Consider the following 18,805-nt stretch of genomic DNA (forward strand, 5'->3'; position numbering starts at 1 on the left):
CAATAAACCGTGATGGGCACGGCGTGGGCAGCCTCTCCTTGGCGCACGGTGCCCAGCAGGGGGCAGGCCCGGTCCGGGAAGGGGGATGGGGAAGGGCGGGGCGGGGACAAAAGGGAACCTGGAGGCCGAGAGAAGTTTTAATGAGCCCAGGCCAGGCCCGTCAGTGGGAAGCCTCCTTCTTCTTGCCCTCCTTCTTCTTCTCCTCCTTCTTCTCCTTCTTCTTCTCCTTTTTCACCTTGGACTTCTTGACCTTCCCCGGGGCGCTTTGTGCTCCTAGGAGCTGGCAGCAAGGGGCTGTGGGGCGGAGGGCGGTGGGGGAGGGAGAGGAGAGAGAGGGTGCGCCTGTGAGACCTCAGCCAGAATTCCGGGCTGGGACTCCGCCCTCACCGGGCGCCGGGCACCCGCTAGAGACGGGTAAGCCTCTTACCTTCTCATTTTCTGGGTCGCTGCTGCCTGAATCTGAGGCGCTTCCGTAGCCGTGGCCGTGGCCGTGGCCGTGCCCGTGGTCGTGCCCGTGCCCGTGACCGTGGTCGTGCCCGTGCCCGTGGCCGTGCCCGTGGCCGTGCCCGTGTTCAGGCTAGTCGGAGGCATGGCAGTGAGGCCGGGGACACCTTTCCCAGCTCCCATCCCACCATGTCGGAGGCCCCAGACCTAGTGGGTCCCTGGGGTCAAAAACACCCTCCTACGAATGAAGTGACTTACCTTCAGGTTATCACCTCCATGAAAGTTGGCGGGGGTGTGCCTGGGGTCTCCCACCCGGCCTGCCCCTTCGGGCTTATTGGGGGTGGACTCCAGGGCTGCAGAGAGAAGAGAAATTGGGTGCATTGGTGCAAGCGCAGGGAATGCCCCGTTGTAGGCAGTCCCTGGGTTTGAGTCTGGCCCCCTGCCCCTCAAGCTCTGCACTCCCCAGGAGCGCACCTGCTGACAGGTCAACCTCTATGGTGGTGAGAGAAGGTACGTCTGGCGGGCCAGAGGCAGGGGACGGAATTTGAGGAGAGACAGTGGGCCGGTCCCGGAAGTTCTGAGGAGCCCTACCCAAGACCTTTGTTCAGAGTCCTTAGCCCTGACTCAGAGCCCCTCCCCGGCACCACCCAACTGGTCCTCTGGGAAATGGGATGGGTGGACAGTTAACTTATGTCTCCCCCGCACCACCACCCACCCAGTGAGCCTTGGCAAGTGGGTGGGGCTGGGGGAGGGATGTGTGGGCAGTTGCAGATTTGAGGGGCTAGAGCTGTTATCAGCTTCCCCTAAAAGGATCGATCCTTGCTTTTGAAGAAATGAGAGGGAGGGTGCCTCCCCATGCCCTCTGTGATCATACTGACACTCCTTGTGTACTTACTACGTGCTGGGGCGCTGTTGCAAGGGCTTCAGATACATTAACTCACTATAGCAATGCCTTTGGCTTGGTTGGGAGCAGTGTCTGAAGGGGTGAAGAGCATGCACTTGGAACCAGTCTGCTGCTTGGAAGCCCATCTGTATTACTTAGTAGCAGAGTGATCTGGGGAAAGTTACTCCCCCTCTCTGGGCCTCAGTTTCCTCATCTGTAAAGAACAGCTACCATATGGAGCTGTTGTAAGAATCAAATGGATTAGTTTCCCACAACCATGCCTGCACACAGTTACAAGGAGTAAGTGCTTATAAAACAATGTTTGGCTTTTAAGTAAAAGGTAGCTATGGTTGCTATCCCTATTTTACAGATGAGAAAACCGAGGGACCAGTTAAGATGACAAGGGACAAAATTAGCCCCTTGTGAACAGGCTAGAACTGATACTTGAACCCAGGCAGTGTAGCTCAAGTCCAAGGCTGTGCCTGGCCCCTTTGTCTCACCCTGGGGGTCACTCAGCAGAAGGGGCAGCCAGGCGAGCCCAGCCTTCCCTCCCCACACTGCGCAGGGCCCAGGTTAGGCCCAGGGAGGAGTTGGGGCCTGTGTCATCTGTTCCGATGGCTGTGAGGCTAGGAGTCCTTGAGAGTCCCTCTCCAGCCCAGCCCTGCTGCCAAGTTGGCTGCCTGGACCTGCAGGAGTGGCAGGCAAGGCTGGCATTTAGGCAGGAGCAGGTAGCTGAGGCCTTCAGATGATGACGAGCGTGTAGCAATCAGCCTTGTGCATTCAGGTCTCTGCTCCAAAGTCCATTCCTTAGAGGAGACTGCCCTGACTGCTGGCTCCACGGAGCCTCGTCACTCCATCCCCTTTCCCCTGCTTCGTGGCCAGCATAGATAGCCCTTGCTTACCACTCTCTGAGGTTATCTTTCTTCTCACGTGTTCCTTCAGCATATATTTATTGAGTACCTACTATGTGTCCAGGACAGTTCAAGTTCTGGGGACACAGAGCTGAACAAAACCAGCAAAAATTCCAGCCCCATGGAATTGACATTCTAGTGTGGGGAACAAGGCAAAATGTAGAGTATGTTAGAAAAAGCTGGAAACAAAACTGTCCATCAGTTGGTGAATAGATATACAAAATGTGATATATCTATCCATACGATGGAATATTATTCAGCAATAAAAAGGACTGAACTCCTGACATACGCTACAGCTTCATAAACCTCAAAAACATTTTGCTGGGTGAAAGAAGCCAGACACAAGAGACTGCATATTGTATGTTATCATTCATATGAAGTATTCAGAAAAGGCAATTAGAGAGACAAAGTAGATTAGTGGTTGCTGGGAGCTGAGTGTGGGAATGGCGATTAGCTGTAAATGGCCATGAGGGATCTTACTGGGGGGAAGGGGATGAAAATGTTCTAAAACAGATTTACGGTGATAGTTGCACCGCTTGGTAAAATTATTAAAAATCACTGAATTGTATATTTGAAATAGGTTTTATGTAACTCATAACTCAATGAACTCTATTTTTTCTTTAAGTAATATGTGTTAAGAAGAGCAATACAGCAAGAAGGGGGACCAGGGAATAACTATGTAGTATGTTTGGGAGATGCTGGATTTCAGATAGTTACCAGGGAAGCCTCACTGAAGTCTTTTCTGAGTACAGATCTGAAGGTGAGAAAACAAGCCATGCAAGCACATGGGGGCATATCTAGGCAGAGGGAGTAGCAAGTGCAAAGGCCCTGAGGCAGGAATGTACCTGTGTATCTGAAGAGCTGGAGGGAGAGAGGTAGAAGAGGAGGGGTGGTTGGGGTGGGTGGTGGAATGTCTTGTAAATCAAAGACCTTTGGTCTTTACTCTGAGTGAGAAGAGGAGGTGAACAGTGATTGTGGCTTTGCCGACAACCGTGTGCAGGATATGAGAGAAAGTGCCTGTCTCTCCCGGGATAACATAAATTCAGGAGGGTGGGAGCTTCGTTGCTTTGCTCAGCGCCTGGAAGGGCGTGACTCAGAATTGGTTCTCCCTACCATTTGGTGAATTAGGTTACCTGATGTCCGGCAGTGTGGTAACGGCAGGTTAGAGCAAGCTTAGAGTGGCTACGAGTTTGGGTTCTGGAGGTCAGTCTGCTTACAGGTGAATCCTTGCTCCACCCCTTACTGTTCTGTGAACCATTAAGTTAGTCAGTCTGGCCCTCATTGTCCTCCTCTGTCAAATGGAACTTAAACTCAAGGTAAATGGTTTTGCACAGAGCGTGCCTGGGACAAGGTAAATAGATACTTGATAAATGTTAGTTTTTATTATGATGCACAAACACAGTCTCATGATTCCTTATGAAACTGGCAACAGGATCCCCATGTTATGTGTAGGTGAGCCCTAAAAGGTACAGTAGGACACTGGGCTAGTAGGTTGTGGGACAGCAGTGTGAGACCTTCCAGACTCAAGAGGAAGTAGTAGCTCTTCACCGCTGTGCTAAATCAAATGGTGGGGTGAGTGAGTGAATGGGTCCAGGGAGACCTCGGCCTGGTCCTTCAGATCCCCAGCTGTTCGCTCCTATATTATATTTAGGATGTGGCAGCTTTCAGGGACTCTGAAGACAGAGGCTTAACAAGAGAGCTTCACTCTTCTCTCCCACGAAAACCTGAGCTGGAGGGAGTCCACAGCAGGTGAGTGGGTGACTCTGCGAGATCACCCAGGGACCGGGCTCCCTCTGTCTGGGAGCTCTGCAGTCCTCCAGGCTGTCGCCCCTGGGCCTGTGGGGAGCCTGGCCCCCACCATCGGGCTCTCAGGAAGGAAGAGGGCAAGTGGAGGGCACACCGCTTCCTTTTAAGGACCCGACCTGGAGGCAGCACACATCCCTTCAGTCTGGATTTCGACACCTGGTCACATGCAGCTGCAAGGGCGACAGGGAAACAGCGAGTTTCTAGCTGGGCAGCCACATACCCACTAAAACCCGGGGACTTCTATGACTGAAAGGAAGAAAGGGAAATGGGACACGGGAGCCCATCACTACTGCCTGTCGGTGGCAGCAAGTGTCCCTCCCTTACTCCCCTACTCCGGAAGGTTTACAAATGGAGGCGAGATTAAAGCTGGGAAGGTGGACATAAATACTTGGATGAAAAACGTAGGTGAGACAAGGGCCCTCCGAAGACGAGGCCATGTCCATCTGCTCTTTAAAAGTGAGTTCCCTGCCATTCGCTTCTCATCTTCCATGGCTAACGGAAGCAGAGACAGTAGCTATGCCTGTCCTCCCCAGGCCCCGCCTGCTCCTGGTATCTAATGGCACTGCCCTCCCCTGCAGTGTTGGGTCTACAGGGCAGAAAGAGCACTGGTTACACCCCTCCTTCCCCACCCCCCCCCCACCTCCTGGGGTCTGAGGTGTTCCCTTGCCAGGTGCCAGGTTGTTATTCTCCCTCCAAGGACACGAAATCAGTGTGACTCCCATCCCAGAAGGTATAGCTTTACCTCTTCTATCATCACCTACTCACACCCAGACCTTTTGTTTGGAAAGGTCAGATGTAAATGGAACAAGCATTTTTACAAATGTACAGAGACCATGTGGGCCACTGTAGGGAGACGTGGCAGGCAGGGCACCCAATGACCAAGTGGTCATTGTTTTCAAGACCTGGGACTAGTCGTCCAAGAAAGAATCTCAGAGGCTGAACCAGAATTAATTCCTGAGGCCCCCTCTGGTCAGCTGCCACCCAGAGGGTGCACCAACCAGGTGAACCTGGGCTTGCTGTTAGGGGGAAGAAAGATGCACCATACACAGGAATGATGAGGGTAGAATTCCAAATTTTCGAAATAGTCTAAATAACTCCCAACCCCTTTGACCTGATCTTTACCCAGGAGATAGAGATAAATCCTTTCTGGTGACAAACACATTCAGTGACCAAAGTACCTTACTAAAGTGTATGGACCAGGAAGAGGTAGAGATCCTTGTTGAGGTGATTTTTTAGAAGCCCTTTCCACCTCTGAATGATGCTAGCAGTCTGAGGATGACAAAGGCCATGAAATGTGCATTGAACACCTTGGCTGCTGGCCTATTGTTAGGCAGCTTTTGTAACGAAAAGAGGACCAACGTCAGCCTTTAAATGGTGTAGAAAGTGGGAAACGTGGCAGTGTAGTTTCAAGGGCCGTAGTGGCGTGGCAGGAGGTGGCTGACCTCCTGGAACAGCAGCATCATAACCCGGAAAAGTACAGAAGGGAGACCGATACCACTGGCAGACAGAGCGCCGCGAGGCCTCATGCTGTCAATCTGCCAGGAGCAAGTGGAGCCACGGGGCCTCCCCAACCACAAGACAGAACAGGACAAATTCTGGCAGAAGTGCGTCACAGAGGTAACTTCTGCATCAAAAACATATAAAGGTACACTATGAAAAACCTGTGAAAACTCGACTGGCCTTGATGGTGTTAGGAGAATTCACTTCATGATCTTTCTACGGCAGTAGAATTATTTAAAAATGATTCCCAGACTTCCCTGGAGGTCCAGTGGTTAAGACTCTGCGCTTCCAATACAGGGGTGCAATTTCGATCCCTGGTCAGGGAACTAACATCCCACGTGCCCCGTGGCACGGCAAAAAAAACAACAACAAAAAGTGAAGTGATTGCCGACAGTTTCTTTTAAAATCCAAACACACTACTTTTTTCCTTCACATGAAGGAGAGACAACTCTTGATCAAGCAGGTAGAGAAAGGCCAGAGGCATCAGTGGGTCTGAGGTTCCTGAATCCAAAGGGATACATGAGTGGACCTGAGAGTTGCTCGTGCGGTGGCAGCGTGGGTGTAGGGAAGAACCACCAGCTACTAAGGAGGAACGAGGACACAGGTAGGTGGGCAGAGGTGGCCACCACTTCCCGTGGGCAACCTGACATGTATGATCTCATGTGATCCTCACATCCACCCATCTTACAGGTGAGGAAACCGGAGGTTCAAAGGAGTTAAGTGACCTGCCTGCTGTTGCACACCTGGAGGGGGTGGTGGGCGGAGAGGCTCTTCCCAACGTCTAGGCCCTCTTTCCCTGGACCACAGGCTCTTGCGGAGCACTGGGGAGGTGGGGGGTGGGGGCAACGGGGGCGGGGTTCCCAATTTGTCTGGGATATGACACCTGTTCACCAACTCTGAGTGAACCACAGTGAGGGCCTGGAACACCAGGTTGCCTGGAAGGCTTGGCAGGGAGAATGCCAGAATCCATGAGCAACGTCTACCATGGACCAGAGAGGCTGGGGGGAATTGGATGAGGTATTTACCCAACTGCTTGTGGAACAGATTTCTAAGCTCTAATGGACACAAGCCTTTCCCCCAATGTACAGTCATCCTTCCAAGATATTGTGTGTTCAGTTCCAGACTACCACAACAAAGCAAATATCACAATAAAGCAAGTCACATGATTTTTTTGATTTCCCGGTGCATATAACAGTTATGTTTACACTATAGTCTATTAAGTGTGCAATCGCATTGTGTCTAAAAAAACAATGTATATACCTTAATTTAAAAATACTTTAGGGCTTCCCTGGTGGCGCAGTGTTTGAGAATCTGCATGCTAATGCAGGGAACACGGGTTCGAGCCCTGGTCTGGGAGGATCCCACATGCTGCGGAGCAACTAGGCCCGTTAGTTACAACTACTGAGCCTGCGCATCTGGAACCTGTGCTCCGCAACGAGAGGCGGCAATAGTGAGAGGCCCGCACACCCCGATGAAGAGTGGCCCCCGCTTGCCACAACTAGAGAAAGCCCTCGCACAGAAACGAAGACCCAGCACAGCAAAAATAAATTAATTAATTAATAAACTCCTACCCCCAACATCTTTACAAAAATACTTTAACTGCTAGCCATCATCTGACAATGCAAGGTTGCCACAAACCTTCAATTTGTAAAAAAAAAAACAAAAAAAAAAAACCCAACCGAAAACACCCCTGCAGTATCTGGGAAGTGCAATAAAAGGAGGTATGTCTGTATAGAATGTGGCCTTCTGGCCTGAAGGGATTTCTAGGAAGGGTCAAGGAAAGGAGGGCTTATTGTCTTTTTGTTCCAATTTATTTATTTATTTGTTTATTTACATCTTTATTGGAGTATAATTGCTTTACAATGGTGTGTTAGTTCCTGCTTCATAACAAAATGAATCAGTTATACATATATATATGTTCCCCTATCCCCTCCCTCTTGTGTCTCCCTCCCACCCTCCCTATCACACCACTCCAGGCGGTCACAAAGCAGCGAGCTGATCTCCCTGTGCTATGCGGCTGCCTCTGTGCTATGTCCATGCCTCTCTTTCGCTTTGTCACAGCTTACCCTTCCCCCTCCCCATATCCTCAACTCCATTCTCTAGTAGGTCTGTGTCTTTATTCCTGTCTTACCGCTAGGTTCTTCATGATATTTTTTTTCTTCTTAAATTCCATATACATGTGTTAGCATACGGTATTTGTCTTTCTCTTTCTGACTTACTTCACTCTGTAAGACAGACTCTAGGTCTATCCACCTCATTACAAATAGCTCAATTTCATTTCTTTTTATGGCTGAGTAATATTCCATTGTATATATGTGCCACATCTTCTTTATCCATTCATCCGATGATGGACACTTAGGTTGTTTCCATCTCTGGGCTATTGTAAATAGAGCTGCAATGAACGTTTTGGTACATGTCTCTTTTTGAATTATGGTTTTCTCAGGGTATATGCCTAGTAGTGGGATTGCTGGGTCATATGGTCGTTCTATTTGTAGTTTTTTAAGGAACCTCCATACTGTTCTCCATAGTGGCTGTACCAATTCACATTCCCACCAGCAGTGCAAGAGGGTTCCCTATTTCGCACACCCTCTCCAGCATTTATTGTTTCTAGATTTTTTGATGATGGCCATTCTGACTGGCATGAGATGATATCTCATTGTAGTTTTGATTTGCATTTCTCTAATGATTAAAGATGTTGAGCATTCTTTCATGTGTTTGTTGGCAGTCTGTATATCTTCTGTGGAGAAATGTCTGTTTAGGTCTTCTGCCTGTTTTTGGATTGGGTTGTTTGTTTTTTTGTTATTGAGCTGCATGAGCTGCTTATAAATTTTGGAGATAAATCCTTTGTCAGTTGCTTCATTTGCAAATAGTTTCTCCCATTCTGAGGGTTGTCTTTTGGTCTTTTTTATGGTTTCCTTTCCTGTGCAAAAGCTTTTAAGTTTCATTAGGTCCCATGTGTTTATTTTTGTCTTTATTTCCATTTCTCTAGGAGGTGGGTCAAAAAGGATCTTGCTGTGATTTATGTCATAGAGTGTTCAGCTTATGTTTTCCTCTAAGAGTTTGATAGTTTCTGGCCTTACCTTTAGGTCTTTAATTCATTTTGAGCTTATTTTTGTGTATGGTGTTAGGGACTGATCTAATCTCATACTTTTACATGTCCCTGTCCAGTATTCCCAGCACCACTTATTGAAGAGGCTGTCCTTTCTCCACTGTACATTCCTGCCTCCTTTATCAAAGATAAGGTGACCATATGTGCGTGGGTTTATCTCTGGGCTTTCTATCCTGTTCCACTGATCTATCTTTCTGTGTTTGTGCCAGTACCATACTGTCTTGATTGCTGTAGCTTTGTAGTATAGTCTGAAGTCAGGGAGCCTGATTCCTCCACTCCATTTTTCGTTCTCAAGATTGCTTTGGCTATTCGGGGTCTTTTGTGTTTATATACAAATTGTGAAATTTTTTGTTCTAGTTCTGTGAAAAATGCCAGTGGTAGTTTGATAGGGATTCCATTGAATCTGTAGATTGCTTTGGGTAGTAGAGTCATTTTCACAATGTTGATTCTTCCAATCCAAGAACATGGTATATCTCTCCATCTATTTGTATCATCTTTAATTTCTTTCATCAGTGTCTTATAATTTTCTGCATACAGGTCTTTTATCTCCTTAGTAGGTTTATTCCTAGATATTTTATTCTTTTTGTTGCAATGGTAAATGGGAATGTTTTCTTGATTTCACTTTCAGATTTTTCATCATTCGTATATAGGAATGCCAGAGATTTCTGTGCATTAATTTTGTATCCTGTTACTTTACCAAATTCATTGATTAGCTCTAGTAGTTTTCTGGTAGCATCTCTAGGATTCTCTATGTATACTATCATGTAATCTGCAAACAGTGACAGCTTTACTTCTTTTCCGATTTGGATTCCGTTTTTTCCCTTTTCTTCTCTGATTGCTGTGGCTAAAACTTCCAAAACTATGTTGAATAAGAGTGGTGAGAGTGGGCAACCTTGTCTTGTTCCTGATCTTAGTGGAAATGGTTTCAGTTTTTCACCATTGAGGACAATGTTGTTAATCCCCTTTTCCCATGTCTGTGAATTTGTATCTCTCTTTTAACTTCTTCTTAATCTCCGGGAGTATAAGTCTCATTTATTCATTCAGCATATCTTACTTCAGCTCCCTTGTGCCAGGCCCTGTGCTGCAATTTGGGTACCCAATAGTAACCAGCAACTTGGCAACTTATAGCTCAGAGTTTAGTGGGAAGACAGACACTAAAGTTGGAAGCAAACTAGGCAGCAGGATAATTTTAGGAGTGATTAGGACTGTAAAGGGAATAAGCCGGAAACTGACTAGGGGTTGAGGAGGTCTTAAGACATGATGCATGCATTCCTCCCTCAACTTTGTAAGATGCCTGACTGGCCCTGTGGTAGGCGATGCTGGGGATACAGCCGTGCCCATCAGTCCTGGTTCCTGTCTTCATGGAGCTTACCAGTACAGAGCAGAAGACAGCGACAGCCTAGCGTGATGGAGCTGTGATAAGAGAAGAGCAAGCAGAGGGGTCAGGGTTGGGATTGGGGAAGCACAATCAGAGTGGTTATGGCTGGGATGGAGGTGTTGTGTTAGCCCAGATTAGGAAACATGAGCCAGCCCAGCCGTATCAGTGAAGCTTCCTGGAGGAGGTAACATCGAGTGATGAGGAATTAGCCCGGGGAAGGGGATTGATTTAGGGTGCGAGGGAAAAGCGTGGGAGGCCTGTGCTGAGTAAGCAAGTAGACAAATGAATATAGATTCAGAAATTGTGACAAGTACTTGGAAGAGAAAAAAGAACCACTGGATGTTATGAGAAAGAACAGTGTGGGGCTAGTGCTTTATATTGAGGAGTAAGGAAGGTCTCTCTGAGAAGGACTCTTTTGAGCTGAGGCCTGAGTGCTGCATTGTCAGGTGTTAATTGTGGGAAGGTGTTCCAAGGTGATAGCACTGTATGTTCAAAAGCCTGAGGGGGCAAGGAGCTAGGCAGGGTCAGGGCCCGAGAGGAGGAGGCCCTTGTGACTGGTGGAGTGAGTCCCAGGAGGGGTAGCAAACCAGGGTGGTTGGCAGGGCTGGGTCATGCAGGGCCTCCTAGGCATTTGGATTTTATTCTCAGCGCAGTGGGCACCGATTTCAGGCAGAGGGCATGAAATATTCTCTTTTACACTTAGAAAGATCATTCTGGCTGCTGACTGGAAAGGAGGTTGTTGGGGCTAAGAATGAACAGGGGAAGCTGGTAGGAGGACATTTAAGTCAGGTGCAAGATGACAGAGTCTGAGAAGGGAGGGTAACATTGAGACCAGGGGGGTGAGAACTGATGTCAGAGGTAAAGGCCCTGGGGCCTTGGCAGGAAGTGGTGGCTAGAGACAGCCCAGGGCACAGGGTGGGTGGCTGTGAAAGCCATGGGTGTGGTGAGATTGCCCTAGGTGAGAGACAGAAGACAAGGGTAAGGGTGGAAAACTGGGGCACAGAATTCAGGGAGCTGGAGAGAAATCACTGATTGAGAAGGACCGATCAGAACATCAGCTCCGTGAAGGCAGGAGTTTTTCCCTTTTGGTTCACTGCTGTATCCACCTCAGCCGCAGCAGAGCCTAACCCACAGAGGTGCTCAGTCGATGTTTGTGGGGCTCCGACAGGAAAGAGAAAGAGGTAGTACAGCGTGTCAGAAGCCAAGAGAGCAGAGAGTCGGAGGTTGGCATTTGGAGCAAGGGCCTCAGTGCTGTCGAGGAGCCTGAGTGTGAGGAGAGTGGAATAACTGCCTTGGCCTGGTAATGCAGAGGCATTTAGGGGACTGGTGAGAGCAGAACCCCAAATGCCAAGGGCTGAGGGGCGACAAAGAAGGAGGAAGTGCTTACACTAAAGCTTTCAGGAAGCCAGCCCTTTGGCCAGAGTGGGAGAGGGAAAAGAGAAGTGGTGCTTGGGGACAAGTGGGCCGGGGCCAGTGCTGCTTGCTCTGGGATAGAGGACTACCTGGGTCTGTTTTCAGGCTACAAATAATGAAGAGGAAGAGTCGAGGGGCTAGTTATTGATAATAGGTGACGGGATTAACCACTTTTTTATGGGCCAGGCCAGGGGCTGAGGAATTTATGTCACTTTGCCCTGGAGTGTTGACACCATCCTGCAGAGGAGAAAACTGAGGCGCACAGAAAGTCATGACATGGATTATGTGATTCCTCTTCCACAACCCATGGTAATCCTACCACCCTGTTCCCACTGTGGCGCCTGGCACAGAGGAGGAGCTCAGTAAATGTTTGCTGCGGTGGCATGGCTTATTGGTCGGGGTGCTGGAGCCTGAGTGCTGGGTTCAGATCTGCCCTCTCTATACTCCCCATCTCAGTAGACAGCACTCCCATCCACTTGATCACTCAGACCAGAATCTGGGACGACAGGGTGTGAATTCCTTCATCTTCCTTACCCTAATGCAGCCAAGCACACCTCCAGCAATCCTGCCTCTCCTACCTCCAAACTTTGCCAGAAGCAGCCCCTCCGTTCCCCACCCCACCCCTGCCCACCCCATCCTGCTCTCCCACCTGGACCACCTCAGCAGCTTCCTCCCCCCTCCCCTCCTCTCCCCTCCCCTCCCCTCCTCTCCTCTCCTCTTGTCCCCACCTTCCCAGTCTGTTCCCCACAAGAAATGGATCTTTTGAAAACTTGAAACCCGGCTCTGCTTCACACCATCTGTATGACTCTGGGCAAGGGCCTGAGCCTCTTGGGGCTCACGGTTCCCATCTGTAAAATGGGATGATAGTCTCACCAACACAAAATGGATTGTTGTTAGGATTAAGTGAGTTAATCCACAGTGTTTAGAACACGGCCTGATGTGTGGTTTAAGTGCTCAGCTGGGGTTTCATTATTACAATAGTTAACAGGGTGACCTGGGCTGGAATCCTGCTCTGTCACTCCCTCAATTTGGCCCTTTGCACGAGTCATTTAGGCTGTCTGAGCCTCGGTTTCCACATCTGTAAAATGGGCATGGCCATTTATTCATTCATCAGGTTTTTAAATTTATTTTTATTTATTTTTGGCTGCGTTGGGTCTTCGTTGCTGCGCGCAGGCCCTCTCCAGTTGTGGGGAGCAGTGGTTTCTCTTGTTGCAGAGCATGGGCTCCAGGCTTGCGGGCTCAATAGTTGTGGCTCGCAGGCTCCAGAGGACTGGTCAGTAGTTATGGCGCAAGGGCCTAGCCACTTGGCAGCATGTAGGATCCTCCTGGACCAGGGCCCAAACTCGTGTCCCCTGCATTGGCAGGCAGACTCCCAACCACTGTGCCACCAGGGAAGCCCTTTTTAAAAATTTATTTATTTTTATTTATTTATTTTTATTTTTACATCAGGTTTTTTGTTTTTTTGTTTTTTTTGCGGTACGCGGGCCTCTCACTGATGTGGCCTCTCCCGTTGCGGAGCACAGGCTCCGGATGCACAGGCTCAGCGGCCATGGCTCACGGGCCCAGCCGCTCCGCGGCATGTGGGATCTTCCCAGACCGGGGCACGAACCCGTGTACCCTGCATCGGCAGGCGGACTCTCAACCACTGCGCCACCAGGGAAGCCCTACATCAGGTTTTTATCAAGCACCTACTCTAACCCTGTTCTAGGGGCTGGGGCTTCAGCCACAAGCAAGACAAAGCTCCTCACCTTGGCGGGGGCTCGCATTTGAGTGGGGGAGACAGACAGTGAATAAAATAAACAGCTCGTATGTCAGCTGTTGCTGAGTTCTGTGGATATGAATGAAGTGGGGAAGAGGGATGAGGGGGTGGTACCAGGGGAGATGCAGTTGTGGACAGGATGGCTGGGGAAGGCCCCACGGAGCCAAGACCTCGAGGAGAGGAGGGAGCCCTGAGGATGTCTGGGGCAAGAGCATTCAGGCAGAGGAACTGCCAGTGAAGAGGCCCTGAGGTGGGAATGTGCCTGGTGTGTTCACTGAGTACTGAGGCCCGTGTGGCTGGAGCTGGATGAGTAAGAGGGAACATGAGGGGAGAAGGTCTCTCTAGAGACCTTGTTTGTAAGAGGCTTAGCACAGGATTCTGTGCACAGTCAACCCCAGTACACAGTAGCCGTCATCGTCGTCCTCCTCATCATCATTGTTATTTGGATGGATGGATGGATGGATGGATGGATGGATGGATGGATGGATGGATGGCAGGCAGAGGCCGCCCAGACCTGAGTAGACAACCCATCTGACAGCGAAACCAGTGCCCCACTGCGGCAGAAGTGGGAGGGAGAGCTCCTGCCAACTGAATGAGGCTCCCCACCCTTCTCCCCACTGCAGCCTCGAAGCGGAGGGTACCTGTGTCCCAGCCAGGCATGGCTGACCCCCACCAGCTTTTTGATGACACGAGTTCGGCCCAGCGCCGAGGCTATGGGGCCCAGCGGGCGCCTGGCGGCCTGGGCTACCCTACAGCCTCCGCCTCACCCCAGGCAGCCTTCCTGGGTGATCCTGTGTCCAACATGGCCATGGCCTACGGGAGCAGCCTAGCCGCGCAGGGCAAGCAGCTGGTGGATAAGAACGTGAGTGGGCCGGGCTGGTGGGGGGGGCAGGTGGGGGCCTTGGGGCCGGGGCTTCAGGCGGGCGCTCTGCCTCCCCAGATCGACCGCTTCATCCCCGTCACCAAGCTCAAGTGTTACTTCGCCGTGGACACCACGTATGTGGGCAAAAAGCTGGGTCTGCTCCTCTTCCCCTACCTGCACCAGGTGAGCATCTGAGCCGGGTGGCAGCCTGTAGGCAGGGGTGGGGCAGGCGGGGGCAGGCGTGAGAGGCAGGAGGATCGCTGAGAGAGGCCTGTAGGCGGGCCAGGAGCCCAGCTCTGGTCCTGCCTGCCCCCTCCACCCTCCCCACAGGACTGGGAGGTGCAGTACCAGCAGGACACACCAGTGGCCCCGCGCTTTGATGTCAACGCTCCTGACCTCTACATTCCAGGTTTCACCCTACCCACCACGGCCCGGTGCCCTCCTCCCTCTGGGTGGGCCTGTCTCGGGCAGAGGTTTAGGTGCCCGGAGGCCCTGGGTGGTCCTTCTTCTTCTGACTAGCGTCTGTGTGTCTCCCTCTCACAGCCATGGCTTTCATCACCTACGTCTTGGTGGCTGGCCTGGCGCTGGGGACCCAGGATAGGTAAGAGAGGCCTGGAGTAGGCAGAGTGGTGTGGGGTTTGGGGGAGCTGAGGGGCAGTCAGGAAAGTCTCTTGGTTCCCCTGTCTCAGAAGAGCCCCACCGTGTTCCCAGTTGGCCCAAGACAGAGCCCGCACGGTCACCCTTGCCCCTTTCCTCTTTCCCACCCGTGTGCAGCCCATCACCACACCCTGTGCTGGGTGACACTAAATCCATCCTTGCCCTGGCCTCTCCTAAACAGCTGCCCGGCCCCCACATACCCCCTGCACCCCCACTCCAGCAGGAAGGTCTTGGCTGAGAGGTGAGCCTGGCTAAGTTCCCCCCTTTGTCAGAAGCTGTCCCTAGCTCCCCTGTCCCCAGACCAAGCCCCAGCTCCTTAGTCTTGCACTGCCTGCCCCTCTCCCTCACTCTGCTGCGCCACTCTGGTCCTCTTTCTGTTTCTCCAGAGGACCTGGGTTGCCTCCCCAGGGCCTTTGCACATCAGTTCCCTTTGCTGGGGAGTGTGTTCCTCCCCTACATCACCTGCTGAGCACCTGTTCACTCATGATGTCTCCACTGCGATGTTACTTCCTCAGGGAAGCCTTTCCACCCTCCAGCCTGCATCAGGCCCCCACCTCTCACTCATAGACCCCTGTTCATTTCCTTTGTGGCATGGAAAACGGTTGTCATTAGAGTCCATTAGTTGGTGAGGCACTGGGGATATGGCAGAGACTAAGGTCCTTCTTCCCCAATCAGCTCCTTCCTCCTTCAAGCCTTAGCTCAAGTGTCTGATACCCACCTCCCAACGGGGTCACACACCTCCCCTGCCCTGTGCTTCCCCCATCCCAGCCCTGACCTTTCTGGGCTGTCACTGGGAATGGGATTTCCAGGACAAGGCCCAGATCCATCTTGGTCCCTGCCGGGTCTTCAGCATGCCCCGCCCCCCGCCCCAATACAGGCTGTCCCCAGGCAGATGCTTAGGGAGGGTCTGAGCCAGCTAACTGAATGACAGAGATCTGGTGTTGACAGGTTCTCCCCAGACCTCCTGGGGCTGCAGGCAAGCTCCGCGTTGGCCTGGCTGACACTGGAGGTGCTGGCCATCCTGCTCGGCCTCTACCTTGTCACTGTCAACACAGACCTCACCACTATCGACCTGGTGGCCTTCTTGGGCTACAAATATGTTGGGTGAGTACCCCCTCCGCCTTCCCACCGCCAGCCCCCAGCCCTGGGGCTTCTTCCTCAGACCAGCCTTCCCCTTTCCCCCACAGGATGATTGGCGGGGTCCTCATGGGCCTGCTCTTTGGAAAGATTGGCTACTACCTGGTGCTGAGCTGGTGCTGTGTGTCCATCTTTGTGTTCATGGTGAGCTGGGGCTCAGGGAAGGATGGGACTCAGGGCACTGGCCTCCTGGGCACAGTTGGGGGTCCCTGGAGGCATCCAAGCAGGGGATGTCAGGTGGGGAGTTTAGACCAGAGGCCCCACACTGGTGAACTGAGGAGCCCTGGAGTGGCTGCCCTAGCCTGAGGGCCCGGAGAGCTTCCTGGAAGAGGGGGTGTCCAAGCGGGGTCCTGAAGGAAGAGGAGGCGCCAGCCAGGCTACTAGAGTGGGCTCTCACCCCCACTCCACTCTCCTTGCATGATGGGCTTTCCTACCGGAATTTCCTTTAGGGTGAAAAGAGTTCCGTCTCCTCAAAGTAGCTTCTCTGAGAGTTCATCCAGCTGGAGTGGAGGTGCTGGTTAAGAGCACTGGGATCCACCAGGCCTGGGTTTGAACCCAGGGTTCACTCGATCCTGGGCAGATCACTTCCTCTCTTTAAACCTGCTTCCCCTTTTGTAAAATGGGGATGATGATAATTGCACGTCAGGGTACTGGGAGGATTCAGTGTGAGGAGCAGAGGGCAGAAGCCAGGGGCTGGTGGGCCGGATCTGCTCAGATCAACTCCGACTTAGATGTCATTATTTAGAATTCTGGCGGGGGAGGGGGTGGGCAAAAAAGTTAAGAAGAAAAAGAAGGCATTTCTGGCTTGTGTTGAAAAATTGTCAAGGGTCAACACAAGCTGGTGGCGGCCAAAGGGCCAAGCCTGGCCGTCCCCTCAGGTGGAGTATTCACAGTGAACTTCCTCACCTCACTCACTTAAGAGGCCTCGCCTAACGTTTGAGTTTGGAACCCTCACATTTGCTCCCAAGGCCTCCGCGTGTGTTAGGAGATTTGGGAGAAAGCAAGGCTCCTCAAGAGCAGAGATCTGAGCCCAGCTGCCCTATGGAGGGGGGGAAACTAGAGTTAGGAAGGAGTGCGGGCTCAAGAGTGAACGCCTCCCCCGCCCAGATCCGGACGCTGCGGCTGAAGATCCTGGCCGAGGCGGCGGCCGAGGGCGTCCCGGTGCGTGGGGCGCGGAACCAGCTGCGCACGTACCTGACCATGGCCGTGGCGGCGGCGCAGCCGCTGCTCATGTACTGGCTCACCTTCCACCTGGTGCGGTGAGGGCGGCCCCGCAACGCCTCCAGGTGCTGCTTCCGGTGGCCACCGCGCTGCCGCCGCTCATCTCCCGGCCACCTGCCGGCCACAGGGTCCGGCCCGCCGCCCGAGTCCCTCCCTCCCCATCCTCGCCGAGGTGCTGAGATCTCCAGCTGCACAGGCCGCCCCCCAGGAGTGCGGCCGCTGTTCCAGAAACAATAAACCGTGATGGGCACGGCGTGGGCAGCCTCTCCTTGGCGCACGGTGCCCAGCAGGGGGCAGGCCCGGTCCGGGAAGGGGGATGGGGAAGGGCGGGGCGGGGACAAAAGGGAACCTGGAGGCCGAGAGAAGTTTTAATGAGCCCAGGCCAGGCCCGTCAGTGGGAAGCCTCCTTCTTCTTGCCCTCCTTCTTCTTCTCCTCCTTCTTCTCCTTCTTCTTCTCCTTTTTCACCTTGGACTTCTTGACCTTCCCCGGGGCGCTTTGTGCTCCTAGGAGCTGGCAGCAAGGGGCTGTGGGGCGGAGGGCGGTGGGGGAGGGAGAGGAGAGAGAGGGTGCGCCTGTGAGACCTCAGCCAGAATTCCGGGCTGGGACTCCGCCCTCACCGGGCGCCGGGCACCCGCTAGAGACGGGTAAGCCTCTTACCTTCTCATTTTCTGGGTCGCTGCTGCCTGAATCTGAGGCGCTTCCGTAGCCGTGGCCGTGGCCGTGGCCGTGCCCGTGGTCGTGCCCGTGCCCGTGACCGTGGTCGTGCCCGTGCCCGTGGCCGTGCCCGTGGCCGTGCCCGTGTTCAGGCTAGTCGGAGGCATGGCAGTGAGGCCGGGGACACCTTTCCCAGCTCCCATCCCACCATGTCGGAGGCCCCAGACCTAGTGGGTCCCTGGGGTCAAAAACACCCTCCTACGAATGAAGTGACTTACCTTCAGGTTATCACCTCCATGAAAGTTGGCGGGGGTGTGCCTGGGGTCTCCCACCCGGCCTGCCCCTTCGGGCTTATTGGGGGTGGACTCCAGGGCTGCAGAGAGAAGAGAAATTGGGTGCATTGGTGCAAGCGCAGGGAATGCCCCGTTGTAGGCAGTCCCTGGGTTTGAGTCTGGCCCCCTGCCCCTCAAGCTCTGCACTCCCCAGGAGCGCACCTGCTGACAGGTCAACCTCTATGGTGGTGAGAGAAGGTACGTCTGGCGGGCCAGAGGCAGGGGACGGAATTTGAGGAGAGACAGTGGGCCGGTCCCGGAAGTTCTGAGGAGCCCTACCCAAGACCTTTGTTCAGAGTCCTTAGCCCTGACTCAGAGCCCCTCCCCGGCACCACCCAACTGGTCCTCTGGGAAATGGGATGGGTGGACAGTTAACTTATGTCTCCCCCGCACCACCACCCACCCAGTGAGCCTTGGCAAGTGGGTGGGGCTGGGGGAGGGATGTGTGGGCAGTTGCAGATTTGAGGGGCTAGAGCTGTTATCAGCTTCCCCTAAAAGGGTCGATCCTTGCTTTTGAAGAAATGAGAGGGAGGGTGCCTCCCCATGCCCTCTGTGATCATACTGACACTCCTTGTGTACTTACTACGTGCTGGGGCGCTGTTGCAAGGGCTTCAGATACATTAACTCACTATAGCAATGCCTTTGGCTTGGTTGGGAGCAGTGTCTGAAGGGGTGAAGAGCATGCACTTGGAACCAGTCTGCTGCTTGGAAGCCCATCTGTATTACTTAGTAGCAGAG

General features: G+C 52.6%; 2 protein-coding genes and 1 long non-coding RNA gene across 3 annotated transcripts; 1 reads left to right on the forward strand and 2 right to left on the reverse strand.

The window, feature by feature from the left end:
• Nucleotides 1-223: 223 nt before the first annotated feature.
• Nucleotides 224-13,618, reverse strand: LOC132479590 (proton-coupled zinc antiporter SLC30A5-like). Its single transcript, XM_060083131.1, has 5 exons — nt 13,605-13,618; nt 919-1,031; nt 703-797; nt 428-577; nt 224-294 (listed from the first exon to the last, which is right to left on the reverse strand). Exons 1-5 carry the CDS (start codon nt 13,616-13,618, stop codon nt 274-276), a joined length of 393 nt encoding a protein of 130 aa, XP_059939114.1. The 3' UTR covers nt 224-273.
• A 201-nt stretch (nt 13,619-13,819) lies between these two features.
• LOC132479970 (protein YIF1B-like) lies at nt 13,820-17,309 on the forward strand. Its single transcript, XM_060083753.1, has 7 exons — nt 13,820-14,065; nt 14,144-14,248; nt 14,396-14,474; nt 14,609-14,666; nt 15,671-15,826; nt 15,910-16,003; nt 16,967-17,309. The coding sequence occupies exons 1-7, from the start codon at nt 13,862-13,864 to the stop codon at nt 17,120-17,122; spliced, it is 852 nt and encodes a 283-aa protein (XP_059939736.1). The 5' UTR covers nt 13,820-13,861; the 3' UTR covers nt 17,123-17,309.
• A 435-nt stretch (nt 17,310-17,744) lies between these two features.
• Nucleotides 17,745-18,312, reverse strand: LOC132480929 (uncharacterized). Its single transcript, XR_009530699.1, has 3 exons — nt 18,230-18,312; nt 18,014-18,108; nt 17,745-17,888 (listed from the first exon to the last, which is right to left on the reverse strand). It is a non-coding gene; the product is annotated as an uncharacterized LOC132480929 (long non-coding RNA).
• Nucleotides 18,313-18,805: the final 493 nt, after the last annotated feature.

Source organism: Mesoplodon densirostris, chromosome 19, assembly GCF_025265405.1.
Source record: "Mesoplodon densirostris isolate mMesDen1 chromosome 19, mMesDen1 primary haplotype, whole genome shotgun sequence".
Lineage (NCBI taxonomy): Eukaryota > Metazoa > Chordata > Mammalia > Artiodactyla > Ziphiidae > Mesoplodon > Mesoplodon densirostris.